Genomic DNA, 16,642 nt, shown 5'->3' on the forward strand with positions numbered 1-16,642 from the left:
TTTCCGTGTTTGGTTGGTGGCAGCGGGATGGGCTGAATGGAAAAGAGCAGAATTTTCTGGAAAAGAGAATCGCCTTTCATTTGAGCCAGCACTCCAACAGGCCCACAGTTCTCCAAAAGAAAAAAGTCCCAGGCTAGGGACTTTTTGGAAAAAAGAGATTTTTTTTTTTTAAAGAGAGGTCTCAATTATGAAAAGAGAAACTGTTCTGTGCTTGTGTGTGTGTGCAATTGTGGTGTATATACCTGGGACGTGTTGACGAATACACTGTGCCCACGGAAAACGGCGGGGACGAGAAGGAAGCCCCGTCCCCGCCATGAGGACGGCCAGTGAGACTCCCTGGGGTGGTGGCGCAGGCGGGTGTGGACTTCGGGTGCTTCCTGTCTCTTCCCTCCCCCGCCCTGTCCCCGGGGAGACCTGCTCACACAGCCCCCTGCGCGTGGTTCTGGGCAGGGGGCAGCCGGGGGGCTGTCGGCGTCCGGCGCTGGGCAGTGTGGTCGGAAGGTGACCGGCCCAGAGGGGACCAGGGGCAGAAGCGCAGGTTCAGGGTGTGGGTGGGAGCAGCCAGGAGCGGGGAGGCTGCAGTGTCTCAGGGCTCCGCAGAAACACCCGAGGACCGCGAGCACGGGGCACAGAGACTCATGCTCTGCACCGGGGTGGCTTGACCCCGCCCGAATCCCCTGCGTGCGCCCTCAGGACACCACGCCCTTCGCAACCGCACCTGGACGTCAGGTGCAGCGGAAGTGAGGTCCTGCTGGACGAGGACGACACGGCGCAGAGCCCAGCTAGCTGGTGAAGCCCCCAGACCAGGGGAAGTGACCCCTGCCTCTCCGCTGACCGAGATGCACGAAAGCCCACCTGTGAGCAGGTGTCCCCAGGACAGGAGACGTGGAGCAAGACATGCTCCCTGTAAGGGCCCCCCCGGCTGGTTTGGGACCTGCAGTTGGGCTTCCTGTGAACTTGTCTCGCCTCCCAACAGAATGAAAGCCTGCAGCTCCGATGCAGAAGCTGCCGGCCCTGCATAGCGATGCAGCCCTTGAAGGATGTCTCAGCTGATGGATGGGCGACGGGGGGGCACCACCCTGCGCCTCCAAGAGCAGAATGCATGGCGCTCGTTAATAATTGTTGCAAACTGATCATTATTGAAATTGCTACGTCAGAATGTTGACGTGATAATACTTCGGACATATTAAGGTAAATAAAATACATTATAGACACTAACCTCACCTGTTTCCTTTTCCTTTTTTTTTTTAACCTCTTTATTGGAGTATAATTGCTTTACAATGCTGTGTTAGTTTCTGCTGTATAACAAAGTGAATCAGCTACACACATACATATATCCCCATATCCCCTCCCTCTTGCGTCTCCCTCCCACCCTCCCTATCCCACCCCTCTAGGTGGTCACAGAGCACCCAGCTGATCTCCCTGTCCTTTTACTTGTTCAACGAGGCTGCTGGAAAGCATGGCTCACACGTGGCTGGCATCACACTGCGGGCAGCGCGGCCGTGACCTGCATCTCCTCAGTGCCGGCCCCGCTTGGGCTGGGCCCACAGCATATGCCCGGTGCTGGACAGAAGCCCCATTTCGAATGTAGCAGGAAGGACATCTGGGGCTCCCCCTGCCCCGATGGCCAGCAGGGGTGAACACTCCTGGCCTCCCTGCAGGCCTTCGAGGCCTCTGAGGGGAGGAGGTGGGCCACCGGGCCAGCCCCCGCTGTCCCTTCCGTTGGAAATGGCACGTCACCTCCCCCCGGGGCTCACCAGCTCCCCCTGACGCCCCGGGGTGGCCACGTAGCCAGGCCCGGCCGGGGGACACAGATTTCCTCTGGCTTGAAAGCGCAGACGTGGTTCAGGAGAGGGCAGCGCTGACCACCTTCGCTTGAACTGGAACTGCAGACCAGGGAGCTGTGAGCCGGAGCCGCCAGGAAAGCCCTCCCCACGAAGACCCTCCCCACGAAGAGAGCCCGCTGAGGGGAAAACCAACAGGCAGCGCGGGACAGGAGCAGGGGAGTGTGGTGGGCTCTGGGGAAGGAGGGAGGTGGTCATGCTGTCCAGTTTGAGCCAGTGCGCCAGGCCACGGGAAGCCACCCGCCCCCAGACCGCGCAGTTACAGGGCCCCTGGGACACTCCGTGCCCCTTAAACCAGGGTGACTGGGTTTCACTCATTTGTATCCAAAAGGGTCCCACTAATACGGCAACCCTGAGAAGCTGGAGTAGAGGTGCGGGGGGCAGATCCATCACTAGCACTTTTTTCCTGAGAGCAAATGTTTCAAAGGCCTCAGGGGAGACGAGCGGCCTGTATCCAGCGGCTGATCCGGTGGGGATCAGCTCACCCCCACGGGCAGCTCCGAGGTCCCGCTTGTTCAGATCGCCCGCGCGCAGGGGCGCCTGCAGCTGCCCGTCTCCACCGAACCCGCAGCTGGACCGCTCATCTGCTTCCGGTGGGCGCCGTCGGCCCCGCTAACGCCTCTCGGGGCAGGAAACACGAGCTCCCTGGACACTCTCTGGGACGGGGGTGGGTGGGGAATGCTTGCAGGGTTGAGAATAACATAAATTAGGGAGGGGAGAACCTATTAGTTAATGTGTCCGTGAATTTACATATAGCTGCTGAAGAAGAATTAGGCGTAATTTAAAAGCACTTTTGCTTGTCGAATATTCCCTATATCCCCGCCGCTAACATTCATGGACACACACAGACACCACAGACTGGACTGCGGGACTCCGGAGTGAAGGGGGCTTTTGCCTACTTAGGAGCTGCACACACCTGGGGAGTCCATAACCTCCCGGCATCTCCGTGTCCTGGCTGGTGAGACAGAGGTGGTGTCAGCCTCGCAGGCAAGCCCCACCGTGACTGAGGAGATGCAGCAGGTGACACTCTGACCACTGGCCCTGCCGTTTCCCCCAAATCGAGCTGTCCATCGTGAGAGCCAGTGGGAGCTTGGACCCCCTGCCAAAGGACACTTGGGAGAACCTGGGTGCCAACAGACCGAGTCTCACCTGAGAACACCTTTCCTCTGCCCACAGTGAGCCGGGGGCAACCGGAGCCCGTCCCCAGGGAGGCTCCCGGAGGTGGCCCCCCGCCTCTTGGCATTGCGGTGGGGGGTGGCTGGGCCTCACTCAGGGTCCCCGCTGCCACCCGGGCAGATCTCACCGCTTGGGAGAAGTTTACGTGGCAGAGCCGATCCAGGGTGCCCGGGCCTTTGTGACAGCTGCTTCCAAGTCCCTCCCCGCTGGATGGAGACGCAGCCCCCCCTCGCTGTGCTGATGCGTTTCCAGTGGGGCCTAAGTCCACACGTGCGCTGGGCACTGAAGTGGGTGCATTGGATGGTGAGGGGACCGCTGGGATCGTGCTGCAGAGGCGATTTCAGGAGGACGGAAGGGACCACACGCCGTAGCACCTGCTGATGGAGAGTCTCGGGAACAGGGTCCACTGCTCCCGCCTTCTGGAAATGGTGATCTGTGGACTAAGCACCGCGGCTGGGGGCTGCCAGGAAGAAGCAGGAAGGCGGCCGCCCACGAGGGGTCACCACGCCATCCTCGTTCAGCGCCAGCGGCGTGCCTGGACCTTGACACAAGCAAGCCCTTTCGATCCCACAGCATCCCTGCAAGACCAGCACCATGGCTCCCGCCACCAGGAAGCTGGTGCTTTACAAGGCGAACAGTTCCCCTGTGAACCTGGGGAGGTGAGCTCACTCTGGTGGGAAAATGGGGTCCTGGTCCCCTCTTAGCACCTGGGACCTCGCAGGTGCGGTCAGCGTTATTCTTGCCTCTGCCGTGGGCGCAGAAAAGCCCTGAGGCTGGTAGGCTTGGCCCCAGTCCAGACCGGCTCCCAGAGGCACTTCGCCCTCCCTCCAGTCCCATCACTTGATACAAAGTTCTCAGGGCCCGCCCACTGGACCGCGCCCCATCCCCAGAGGGGCACCTCGCACCCAGGCTCCCTTCAGCGCACTCTGAATCCCCTACCAGCTGATCGCCTGACTTGTGACTGCCCTCAGCGCCAGCCCTGGGTCTCCATGGGCTGCCTGCTCTTGGGATGCACACACATGGCGCTGCCCACTCCAAGGTCAGAGCGAAGCTGCATGCAGCCCCAGAGGAGGTGATTACCTTCTGTCCCAATGCACAAAAGACTGGACGTGCCTGAGGACTTGCTCCAAAACACACACGGTCCGGGACGCTCCACAAAGTTTACACCCACCCAAAGGACATGTTACAGTCAAGTCTCGATCCCTGGATTCCTCCTGAGACCTTTGGGAAGGGAGGGGAGAGGCAGGGAAGCGGCAGGGGCTGCTGTCCCAGGTCACCAGCCAGGTGACCGCAGACAGGAGACGCCCTCCCGGGGCCTCATCCATAACTCGGGGGCTGCGACCCCTTCCTTCCACTGAGCACACAAGCAGAAGAGTTTTAGATCCTGCCCTTGGGGAGAAGGCCCGCTGTTAGCCAGGCTCTGGGGACACAGGAGGGCACCAGAAGTGGCCCGTCCATGAGGGGGTCTCTGCAAGCCTCCACACAGACCGAGAGCTGCTGCCCACCCCATGACACAGCCGCGTCTTCTACCTGCAGGTGCACGGTACCGCACAGAGCAGGACGTTTGGCCAACATAGGTACAGAGAAAAGGACACAGAACAGGTAAGGACATCATTCTCTCCAAGGGCGGGAAGCGGAGGCCAGGGCACGTCTCCTAACACGAGGCCACAAGGAGCTCGGCGGGCAGAGGTTTAGGCTAAGCAAGGTGAACAAAGGGGCAGGGACTGGACAGTGCGGGAACGTCCAGAGGAGGAGGGCCCTGCAAGGACACGGGCAGCCCGGACTCACTGCAGGGCCAGCAACCGAACCAGCTGGACCGAGGGGCGCCCAGCGTGAGGCTGGGAGAGAGAAGCCTGGGACCCTCCTCGGGGTGGGGGAGGGGTGCAGGGGGGCAGAGACACACCTCGGGTCAGGCAGCTGGGCGCCAGGGAGTCCCGCAGAGAAAGGAGTGGTCCTGACCCTCGATCAGAACTAACCCGAAAGAACCCAGGTCCCGCGTGGCTCAATCTTGGTTTAAAGTAACATTTGAGCAACAAAGTCCAGCTGCCAGAAAAATGAAAGTTTTAAACATGCTTAATTTCTCTGTTTCTGTCTTTCTCGGCCTCCCATCTTCCTCCCCCTCCGGCCAAAACACCTCCACCCACCCCCAGGCGGAAATACAAGCAAAATTCTCAGCAGTACTCCTTAAAATTCTTCTTTGACATCGCTGCCGCTCCCCAAGATTCCACACTGACAGCCACTGCTAAAAACCTTTCTTTTCCCTTCTGCTCTCAGGACTCTTGTGGGGTCGGGGCGGCCACGTGATTTCCTGACGGGGCCCCCCTGCACCCCTCACCCCTCCTGGTCCTGTGCTTTCCACAAGGAGGGGCAGTTCCAGGACTGGAGGGTCTGGAACTGACACAATCGGGGGCTCTTCTTCAGAAAAAGAAGGCAGAATATGGGCGTGGAAGGAAAGAGAACAATTATTTGGAACAGAGAAGAAATCAGAGCAAATTATAATTATTCAAAAGCTGACAAAAGCATAACAAAAAAAGAGAAAACAGAACGCTTTTGCTAATTCAGTCTGTGATGGTGACTAGCATTTTGAAATATCTCCTACGGAGAGGGGAAGAAGGGAATCAAGCCTTTCTCCTAACACATTGTTTGGGTTGTTTCCTTGCTCTCCATCACTTAGAAAGCTTCCTTCCACTTCACGATGTCCTGCAAACGTCAGCTGCAGCTGAAGGTGGGTAAAGCTCTGATTCTGGCGGCCGGCCCGCGCCAGCCGGCATCGGGGGTCCCTCAGCTCTGCAGGGCTTGAGACTCCGCATCGTGTTCTGACCTCTGGGGGCATCAGAACGGCCTGGAGAGTTTTTCCGCAACCAGACGGCCAAGCCCTGACCCCTGGTGAGGCAGGCTCTCTAGGGCTCGAGCACCCACAATTGAAACCACAAACTTGCGGCCGGGGGCCCACCAGCATGGAGGAGGTATTTCTACCAGGTTCAACGTGTGAGCTCGGAGACAAATCACTGCTATCCTCCGTGGTCACCAGGCCGGGCTGCAGCTGCGCTCCCTCCTTCACACCATCCATGCAGGTGTTCACAAGCGCCCAGCGGTTTCCTCTGGGAGCCTGGGGGCCGGCGGGCCCTTTGGCCAGAAGAGGCTGAGGGACTGTCTTAAACACGAGTTTGGGCGTCAGTGCCTTTCGTTTAGAATAGGTCATAAACATCAATTCAGGTGACAAGGTTTCTTAATCTGCTTTTCTTCCCACTTTACCTAGTGTATTCATCTCCCGGGGCTGCTGAAACAGTTTCCCACGGGCTGGGGGCTTCAAGCAGTAGAAACACGTTCTCCCGTGTCTGGAGGCTGAGGCCAGGTGTCAGCAGGGCCTCACGCTCGGCCCGCCGAAGGCGTCCCAGAGAGACTGGGAGAAGACGGCGTCTGCTTATTTCCTCTAGTATTGAAAACTCGAGTCAAACCCCCCCCCCACATACACACACACACACACACACACATCTCTGTGGAGCGCGGGAAGGAAGACGGGCCGACCGGTGATGGGACTTGTCGAATCCGAGGACGGCAGGAGAGATGAGGCAGCCTGTGCTGGGGCCCGGAGCTGCTGGACTGAACTGAAAACCGTGCAGATCACCACCTGTGAACCAGGGGGTGGGGTACCACCCGGCTCGCCCCGCCCCGTAGCTCCCTGAGCATCCGAGCTCCCACTTTGGGCAAAAGAAAACCCGAGGGTCATTCTGATTGAAGGAGCAGTTTCAGTACTGTCACCTAAAGGAAGCAGAGTCACAGATGTGTTCCTTACAGACCCCAGATCCCGGGCGGTGTGGGGAAGGGCAATGGGCTGGGGAGCAGCCCCTAGGCCGGGTCCCCAGCCAGCAGGGGAGACGGCAGGGTGGCAAGTACCTCTCACCTGTGTGGTGATCAGGGTGGAGGGCACCCAGTTTTGAGGGCTCGGCTCTAAGCAGTCGTTTCGAAGGGCTTCCTGGGAGCGGGGAGCAGGACCCCTAATCTCAGGGCCTGAGTATCCCAGTTCGGTGTGAGCAGCGTGGTCAGGCTGTGACGTGCCGGGGCAGGGACTCCGGAGGGCGGGTTTCTCATCACACAGCCCGGCAAGGAGCCTCAGCAGCAGGACCGTAGCTCCCCGGGGAAGAGGCGGCTCCCTGGGGAAGAGGCGGCTCCCTGGCGGCTCCCAGGGGAAGAGGCGGCTCGGGGGCTCTGGACGCAGGGAGGCGCCCAGAGAGCACGTGCCTGGGGCTCTGGGGATCCTGGACGCAGAGAGTGTGGAACTGAGGGTGGCACTGGCCAGGCCGTGTGTTCCTGACTTGGAGGGAGGCCAGGAGGCTGCTGGGCCTCCAGAGACACGGGCCAGCCGGGCGGATAGAGTAAGTCACTGCCGGGGGAAGGCGTCTGGGGACCGTCAAGGGGTCTTCCCTCCCGCCCTCAGCGTCACCCTACCCTCCTCCGTCTCCCCCGGGTCCCCGAGTCGCAGGCCTTGAACCGGCCCCGCCCAGCAGCCTGCGGAGGCTGGGACTCTGCACCAGCATCTCGTGCTGACAGGTGACAGGCCCCTACATTCCTGAGGAATGAGAGCTCTCCCGAAATAGAGAGCGTTTGGAGCAGGTAAACCTGTTTTCTCGGGCAGCCCTGGTGCCTGCGTGTCAGGTGTCGGGCACGGCCCCCCTCAGTCTGACCCACGTACTGCAGGACAGGCCACCACAGACGTTCCAGGGCAGGTTCTAGCGTCTACACCAGTGGTCCCCAACCTTTTTGGCACCAGGGACCGGTTTCGTGGAAGACAATTTTTCTACGGACCGGGGCGGGGGCGGGGGGATGGTACAGGCGGTGAGGAGAGCAGCGGGGAAGCAGGTGAAGTTTTGCTCTCCCGCCACTCACCTCCTGCCATGCGGCCGGGTTCCTAACAGGTCGTGGACCTGCGCTGGTCCGTGGCCCGGGGGCTGGGCACCCCTGGTCTAGAGCACCTGCAGCCACGAAAACCTTGCCCGAGGGTGAGAAATCCCTCCACGGAGAGGACGGTGGGGATGTGCTGGGGACGTGAGACGTGGGACGACCATGCCTTCCCTCAAGCCCCTTCCCACCATCACACTTCCCGCGGCCCAAACAGCCGCGCCCTCTTCCCCCCTCCCCTCCCCTCCCCTCCCTCCCCTCCCCTCCCCTCCCTCCCCTCCCCCCCTCCCCTCCCCTCCCCTCCCTCCCCTCCCCTCTCCTCCCCTCCTCCCCTCCCTCCCCTCCCCTCCCCTCCTTCCCTCCCCTCCCCTCCCCTCCTCCCCTCCCTCCTCCCCTCCCCTCCCCTCCCCTCCTTCCCTCTCTCCCCCATCAGGCCCGCAGCCCTGCACTGCACATCACCTTTCTGAGTCTGTCTTTTCACCTCTTCAATGGTAGGAGTGAAAACCTGATAGAACTTTTCTGAATATAAATCAGAAAATGCGAGCAAACTGCTTCCCCCGGGGCGGCCATGCAGTAAGCGCTCAGTAAAATGTCTGTACTTTAGAAGAGAGGGAGTCCGCCTTGTCAGAGCTGAAGGAATTTCCCAGGGTGACAGTGCTATTTAAAAACAAATATTTTTTTTCTTTTCAAGTTCCAGCATTGAGAATGGTTCCCAGTGCATTTTAGGTGAAAAACAAACAGAAAAGCTAACCTTTTGTGCTGTGGTGTTTGGTTACAGAACAGGGGTGGGTAAAGGCCAAGGGAAACCTGGTCTCAGAAGAGAGACCATTTCTGGACCTGTGCGCCTGGCCGTCAGCAGCTGACGTCCCCCATGGAACAAAGGGATCGTGTTCCCACCGGCCCCGAAGCCCAGAGGGCAGGCACGGAGCCCACATTCATCCCCGACGGCCCTGCCCCAGCCCAGTTCAGCTGACACCCGCGTCCGCTGGACACGCTGGGGGACGCGCCCGCCTCGGAGTGGTGTGTGCAGACCTATTATCCACGGCCAAGCCCTGCAGGGTCACGAACAGGACACTTGGCGTCAGAACCTGCAAGTTTGCATTGAAGGGTGGGACCTGCCGGGGCTCTGACTCAGGAAGGTCAGGGCTGAGGCAGTGAGAATGCCGTGACCCGCTGCCTCTCCCCGAAGAGTCATCAGGCTTGAAAGGAAGCTGGTGGCCTGATTCTGGGGCGGGAGGGGACTGAGCTTCGGGAAGGAGTGAAACCACCACGCCTCGCTCGGCCAAAAACTCACAAAGGGGTAAATCAGCGCCCGAGTCCACTGGCCTTGCTCGGTGCAGGGAGCCCGGGGCGTGCGTCCAGCGAGGCACGGGGACAACCGCGCCTTGGAATGTTCCGTGGGGAGTTGCCCAGCGCCCTGTGGCTGGTGTGTTGACAGGACTCTGCTGAGAACAGAGGTTCCCTCTGCAGGCCCGTGATTTGCAGTCAGGATCAGCCGGACTCTCCAAATTCTGTTTAATGTGACCCACACGGGGCCGTGTTAGGCTCGCTCTTTGCTCCCTGAACTATTGTCACAGCCGACGATGGGACGCAGTCTAGAGTGGAGACGCCCCATCACAGCCGTCCACCGCTTTAGGTTCATCTCTGGAGGGCTTCACTCGTAGGATCACGTGCTGGATCGCTGTCCTAGGGCCGCCGGAACAGGGAGGCACGAACCGGGCGACTTAAAGCACCGCAAGTTTATTCTCTCACAGTCTGGAGGCCAGAGGTCTGCGGTCGAGGGGTCGGCAGGGCCGTGACCTCTGGGAGGGTCCGGGGGAGGGTGTCCCCGCCTCTCTCCCGCCTCCCGGCGTTGCCGGGGGCAATTGCTCACGTGCAGCTGCCTCGTTCCTCTGCCGCTGGCGCCTCATGGCGCTTTCCTGGGGCTCTGTCCCCACGTGGCAGCGCCTCCTTCTCATAGGACGTGCGTCACTGTGGATCAGGGCCCACCCTAACGGCCTCACCTTTTTTTTTTTTTTTTTTTTTTTTTTTGCGGTACGCGGGCCTCTCACTGTTGTGGCCTCTCCCGTTGCAGAGCACAGGCTCCGGACGCGCAGGCTCAGCGGCCATGGATCACGGGCCCAGCCGCTCCGCGGCATGTGGGATCCTCCCGGACCGGGACACGAACCCGTGTCTCCTGCATCGTCAGGCGGACTCCCAACCACTGCGCCACCAGGGAAGCCCACGGCCTCATCTTAATTTATGTCTACAAAGACCCTATTTCCAAATAAGGTCACTTCACAGGCACAGGCTTAGAACTTAAACCTATCGTTGGGGGCAGGGGTGGGACAGCACAATTTACCCCTTAGCAATTCCCAACTTCAAGTCTGAGGTATTTTTAAGAACAGACAGACCTGATAGCCTAGGTATCATGCTTTCCCTCCTTCATGCCTGGGTCCCCTTGAACTCACGGGCTTGTGTCCTGTTGACTGTCGCACACCCGCTAAACTCAAGTCCCTGGAGGGCGCGGAGCCCCTCCCCCAGGAAACTGCCCGCTGATGCCCCAAAGCCCCCCCAGCCCTGTGCTCAGAGGACTCTCCACCTTCTGCTGTGAATGTGTTAATTTGTCATTGAACCACCCACCGGAGGGGCCGCCCTGGTGTCCAAAGTGCCCAGTTCTGCGTCTTCCTCTTGCTTGTTTTCTAAAGGACAGCGTTTAAAGCTCTCAGCGCCACTGGTGACGGGAGGCTCTGGTCCCCACAAGCCCTGGGGGAAGTGGGGAGAAAGAGGGATGCTAACAGAGGAGAGAGGGCGGGTGCAGGGCGAGGGGCTGCGTGGGGACCGACCCCTGGGGGGGCACGAGCTGCGGCTTGGAAGAACAAAGAGCACGAGGGGTAAACGTTCGCTTCGCTTTGTGCGCTAGAGAGACCCTCCCCGTCGCTCACCCATTCACAGAGGGGCAGCTCCCCGCTGCCGCCAGCCGCAGAATTAATGCGCCCGATGAAGCCTGTTGTCTGCTTGGCTGCGATGCCAAGCGCGTGATGAGACGTCAATAAATATTCATGCTTTCCATTACTGGCAGTTTTCATTTGCATGTTACTCTTTAGAAATGATAGCAAAAAAGCTCACAGTGTAAAAAAAATGTATACATATTGCTTTGGTTGACAATAAAGGGGTTTGTCTCTTGGTGGGAGATGAACTATTCACATTAATTTCAAGGATTTTCCTGTGAGTGTGTTGAGGTCTTAGCCTGCTGGACGCAGCACTGTACGCATCGCCCTTTCATATAAAGTCTGTGTCCAAAACAGCATTGGTATTTTTTTCTTAAAAGCAAGATATACAAGAGAAACTAATGCACAAAGACATTGAGAGCCAAAAATATTAATACTAATACAAGCTGTCAATAAAAAGAGTAGAGAATTAAAGACACATTTTCCCCAGTTAATGTTCAAACAAGCAAGGGGATCCAGGGACTAGATGTACTTTGAGTCGCTCAGTCCTTTTCTAGAGCAATAGAACGTACAGGTCAAGGAGGAAATTGGAAGAAAACTCCCTAATCTCATGGAAGAATTATAAAAAGATGTCCCAGAGGGATGGCTGAATATATTCTTCTATTCAAAATAGTGATCAAGAGAAAGACAAATAAATCATCAGAGAAAGCGGAGCAAATACACATTTTTCTAAAGTGGACACACTTCGAGGGCAGCACACACCGGGTAACCCTCCCTGTCACTCTGTTCTCTGCAGACGCCCCACTCAGGGGTGTCCAACCTGAGGCTGGGCAAGATGACCCTCTAGGCGGTGAAAAGAAGACACAGTTACATTTCCAAATCCCCTCCTTTACGATTTCTATCTGGGAGTGTGATCTCTAACACATGTGATATGTTAGTACGACAGTATGCTCCATAATTCATAGATAAATTGGGAGCTGCCTGCGCAAAGGTTTCTGTTGATGGGGTGTGTGCTTGGACACTCCCCACAAGACTGGACATCGGCAGGACATGGAGACGAGGAGACAGCGGGAGGCGAGGTCGTTACGGACCCAGAAGTGTTGACGTAGGAGGCCCTGCCTTACTAAAGCAAGTAAAGGCACCGCTGGCCTGACGGTGGGCGTCCACGTGCGACCTGAGAAACAGGCTTTACTGTTCAGGAATTTTCATGGTGTAGAAAAGAACTTAAAAAAAAAAAAATCCTAAAAGATTTTTTTTTGAAACTAAAGTGCACAGGCTTAGAGCTTGAAAGATTTCACGGCTGGTTTTTAGTATCTGAAATAAGTTTTAAAGCTTATTTGTCGACGTAAGACTTTATTTGCATTTAGCATAGACTGTGATTTTATCTACTTCCAACACCGGGTTGTGACAGTGTATAATTTTCAATATACCCTCCCTTCCAAGACACATGTTGACAGAATTTGGGGAGCGAGACATTAGTGCTTCAGATCATTTGTCTGAAAGGAAAAAAAAGTGATTTCGTTAATTTGGGTTTGTTTTTTCAAGAATAGTTTTCTCCAAGGAGCTCGAACCCCGTTACGAGTCTTGGTTTCACGAGGAAGGCAATGGATTTGTTGTCTTTTATTTCGTATTTGGTGTCATTTCTGTGTTTCCTCAGCCTTGGCCAACAGGTGGGGACTGGAGCAGCAGGGCCACGGGAAGAGTGACAGCACTGCCACCTCAGGTTCAGTCCACAACGGAACCAGACGGAACCCACAGCCCGAACCCCTCTGCTTCCTGGGGGCTGGAGGGCGTCACTCACAGGTGCTTTCAAAGGAGTTTTCCTGCGTATCACTTGGGGTTCCTTTCTCCAGACCCCAGGACACCCCGAGTCATGATGGGAGAGGGGACAGGACCCCGAGCAGCATTTATGAGTCACGTCCCTCTATGAAATTTGATCTCAGATAAATGGTCTGAAGAACTAATGCCTCAGCCGTCAACTTCTGCCGATGTGTATCTTAGAACAGAAAATGCATTACATACTGTCAAAACGCCAGTGTCAGAAGGAGATAAAAATCAAAGCCTGTGCTAAATGCAAGTAAAGTCTTTTTTTTTTTTGGTTTCTTTTTTTGCTGTACGCGGGCCTCTCACTGTTGTGGCCTCTCCCGTTGCGGAGCACAGGCTCCGGACGCGCAGGCTCAGCGGCCATGGCTCACGGGCGCAGCCGCTCCGCGGCATGTGGGATCTTCCCGGACCGGGGCACGAACCCGTGCCCCCTGCATCGGCAGGTGGACTCTCAACCACTGCGCCACCAGGGAAGCCGTAAATGCAAGCAAAGTTTTAAATCTACAATGACTTCTGAATGCCAACTTGTGCCCAGCAAGTGTCCTGTGACACCCTCCCACCTTGGGACGACTTTCTTCCGGAAGCACTGAGTTCCTCATGCAAAGACCCCCAGGGGAGGGCCCAGGGGTCTGTGAGTGTCCAGATTCCCAGGGCATGTTCAGTGCTGGTGTCCCCTCTGCTTAGCACCGGGCCTTGAATCTCCTAATGTCATTGACATCTCATCAAAACTCTCCTGAAAAGTGGGGCGAGGATGTAGCAGGGAACTGGTGTTTCCCTGAGGCTCCAGGTGACACAGGACAGAGGCAGCAGCAGTCCCCCCCCACCCCCCACCTACCCCGGCCCTGGTCCTGTGGTGGGTCGGCAGCCTCAGGCTTTAGCTGTGACCTTGTCCCTGCTGGAATCCACTGTGGCTGGGACAGGAGGCCCCAGGGTTCTGATGCTGCAGCCTCTGACCTAGGACAAGACCTCAAACCAGGGTTTATCTGCCCGGCTGCTGGGAGCTCCATAAATGGTCATCGAATCAGAACAAGTTAATCACGGTCGGACGCTCTTTAGATCGACAAATACTCCTCAGAAATACTGTTGAAGCTCTTTGGCATTTTCCTTAAGAATCAAGATCTCTTAAAGGGTTAATCCATAATTTCAAAGAATGAGCCAACTGACTCAACACGTGCAGCCTTACAAGCACGGATGCCAAGTGCCCACCTGACAATGGAACGCGATCCCCTGGAGAGCTCTGGTGAGTCCTGGGGTCGGGGCCTGGGAGGGGAGCAAATTCAATTGCTCCTTCTTCAGGTAATACGAAGTGAGGGGCTACTGGAAACTCCAACGATTGTCCATTCCTCCTTCAGCATTTAATCATCCGAGTGCTTTCAAAGAGCATCGTTATAGGCAATCATTGCCCATTGGTTATTCTTCCCCATGTCCCTGCAATACAGCCTCATTGCCAGCCCATTTGCTCAGCTGAGCCAGTCAGAGTGAGGACAGCTCATCGATTTGCAAAACCAAACAGTAACAAATTGGAGTAAAAATATCCCCTTTCTGTGGCTCCAAAGCTCAATAAGAAAGAACCTGGGAGTCTAAAACTAGAAGTCCTTCCTGTGTGGGGCAGGTGTGCTGTGTGCAGCTAAAAACTACATGGCACCTGCCACCCGATGGTGGCTGCCAGGGGACCACGCGGGTGTGCACGCACACACACGCACACACACACACGCACCGCATCACCTTCATCACCTCCCCACACAGAGGAAACACACATGTGGACAACATACACACATACACACACCACGCCTCCACCTTCATTTCTCTACACAGAGAAACCACACACTTACACATACACCACCACCACGTTACATCCCCCATCATCACCACCACCATCATCACTATCACCCTCATCATCGTCACCACCATCATCACCTCTATCATCCCCACCATCACCACCATCACCATCATCACCATCACCACCATCACCATCATCACCATCACCACCACCATCACCATCATCCCCACCACCACCACCATCACCATCATGACCATCATCATCATCACCACCATCACCGTCATCACCATCATCAGCATCATCACTATCACCGTCATCATCGTCATCACCATCATCACCATCACCACCATCACCATCATCACCATCACCACCACCATCACCATCATCACCACCACCACCATCACCATCATGACCATCATCATCATTACCACCATCACCGTCATCACCACCATCACCATCATCACCACCACCACCACCATCACCATCATGACCTCTGTCATCCCCACCATCACCATCACCACCATCGTCATTATCATCATCACATTTATCACCATCGTCAGTGGCATAGTTACCAGCACCATCATCGTTATCATAGTTGTCGGCACCACCAGTACCGCCACCTTTGATTGTTTTCCATTCAGTCATTCAGCTCCCTTATGCACACTTTCCCCTCTTGTTCATTCATTTGTTTAGCACTAAGAGCTTCCTGTATGTGTGCGCCATTTTGCCAGGCGCTGGAGAAACAGAAATAAGTAACCCATAGTCCCTGTCCTAAGGATCTCACAGACTATAGGAAATACAGCAAAGTGAATTTTACTGTATACATGCCGCCCACCTCTTATACAAGTCAGACTCTAAAAAGCAAGGCATATGATACAAGTCTACAAAGAAGCTTCAATGTTTGAGTAAGGAGGGATACCCACTCACTGAGGGGAACCAGACCAGCAAACCAGGAAACATCCCTCATCGCCATCCACTCTCTTACGTGGATTTGCACACCTCCAGGGGATGCACTGAGCGACATCCCAACACAGTGTCCAGAGTGAAGGGTGGCCCCCCAGCCTGAGCACGTGCACACCCCCAAGCTGGACGTCTGCAGAGAACAGAGTGACAGGGAAGCCCATCTGGGTATGTGCTGCCCTCAAAATGTGTCCACGTTAGAAAAAAATGGGTATTTGCTCAGCTTTCTCTGACTTATTTTAGTCTTTCTCTTTATCACTATTTTGAATAGAAGAGTATATGGCAGGCTCTGGAACCGTGGCATGCTGCTCTGGTCTACGGTCAGAAATGCTGCATTAGGTCACACTGCCTTTAAGAGAAAGGCACAAGGATCCCATCCTAAAATGATGTTGATTTTTTTAAAAGCTTTTTCTAGATACATGCATATATCTGTTTAAAAACAGAGAAGGACCTCACGTCCTAGCATTCACTGAGTGTTTATTACTACATGCTAGCAACCATTTAATCCTCATATAAACATACAGGCAAGGCACTATTCCTACCTCCACTTTAGCTGAGAAAATTAAGGGTCAGAGCAAAATCAGGATTGCAAATTGTAATCAACTATACTTCAATTTTAAAAAAGGATTGCAAATCTTGTATGTCAGAACGAGGATTTGTACTCTGGTTGTTCTGACCCCAAATCGTGTGCTCCTGACCACCATGGAGCAAAAGTTTCTCCTCCCCAGACCCAACCCGTCAACCAAGACGGCTCCCATCAACACGGTGTTGAACTTCCTCCCAGCTTCTTCTCTGCCACCCCATCATCTTTTTGGTGAATTCAGCACCAGAATGTAGGAATCAGAGGTGGTTTTTCCCCACCTGGGTTCCTGCGTGCTCTCTTCCACCTTCATTTTCCAGCAAGATGCTGCTCGGAGCTGCCACGTTGGAATAGCCATATGGGTGGTGGACGTCCGGAGACGGCCTCAGTCTCTACGTAAAGCACCAAATTAAACTCACTGACCAAGGACAGCTGGGCTGAAGCCTGCTGTGAACTACACTGTAAAGAACGAAGCCACAGTGCTAAATGGTGGCTGGGTTGTGGTGTCTGGGGATGAGGCTTCATCACCGTACCTGCGGCCTTCCCTGTCAGTACACCTGTGTCTGCAGTCCAGAGGTGCAGGTGCTTTGTCCTCCTCACGAAACTTAAACGTCTCCACGCAGAGGAGGAAAGGGGTCAAAATGAACAT

General features: G+C 55.9%; 1 protein-coding gene across 1 annotated transcript; it reads right to left on the minus strand.

Annotated features, from left to right (window-relative positions):
- Window positions 1-1,404: 1,404 nt before the first annotated feature.
- LOC138842309 (uncharacterized) lies at window positions 1,405-14,938 on the minus strand. Its single transcript, XM_070043450.1, has 6 exons — window positions 14,882-14,938; window positions 7,908-7,984; window positions 6,925-7,174; window positions 6,514-6,628; window positions 6,276-6,423; window positions 1,405-6,174 (listed from the first exon to the last, which is right to left on the minus strand). The coding sequence occupies exons 1-6, from the start codon at window positions 14,936-14,938 to the stop codon at window positions 6,099-6,101; spliced, it is 723 nt and encodes a 240-aa protein (XP_069899551.1). The 3' UTR covers window positions 1,405-6,098.
- Between the last annotated feature and the right edge of the window lie 1,704 nt (window positions 14,939-16,642).

The sequence above is a fragment of the Globicephala melas genome, chromosome 14, assembly GCF_963455315.2.
Source record: "Globicephala melas chromosome 14, mGloMel1.2, whole genome shotgun sequence".
NCBI lineage: Eukaryota > Metazoa > Chordata > Mammalia > Artiodactyla > Delphinidae > Globicephala > Globicephala melas.

Bases quoted from the DNA above. Each gene is read 5' to 3' on its own strand.
- LOC138842309 (XM_070043450.1), bottom strand. From the start codon at position 14,938: ATGGTGATGGTGGTGGTGGTGGTGATGATGGTGATGGTGGTGATGACG. The intron at 6,629-6,924 runs GTGAGAGGTACT...CACGGTTTTCAG, and splicing joins CCACCCTGATCACCACACAG to TTCAGTCCAGCAGCTCCGGG. The intron at 6,175-6,275 runs GTAAAGTGGGAA...CTCGTGTTTAAG, and splicing joins CCGGGAGATGAATACACTAG to ACAGTCCCTCAGCCTCTTCT.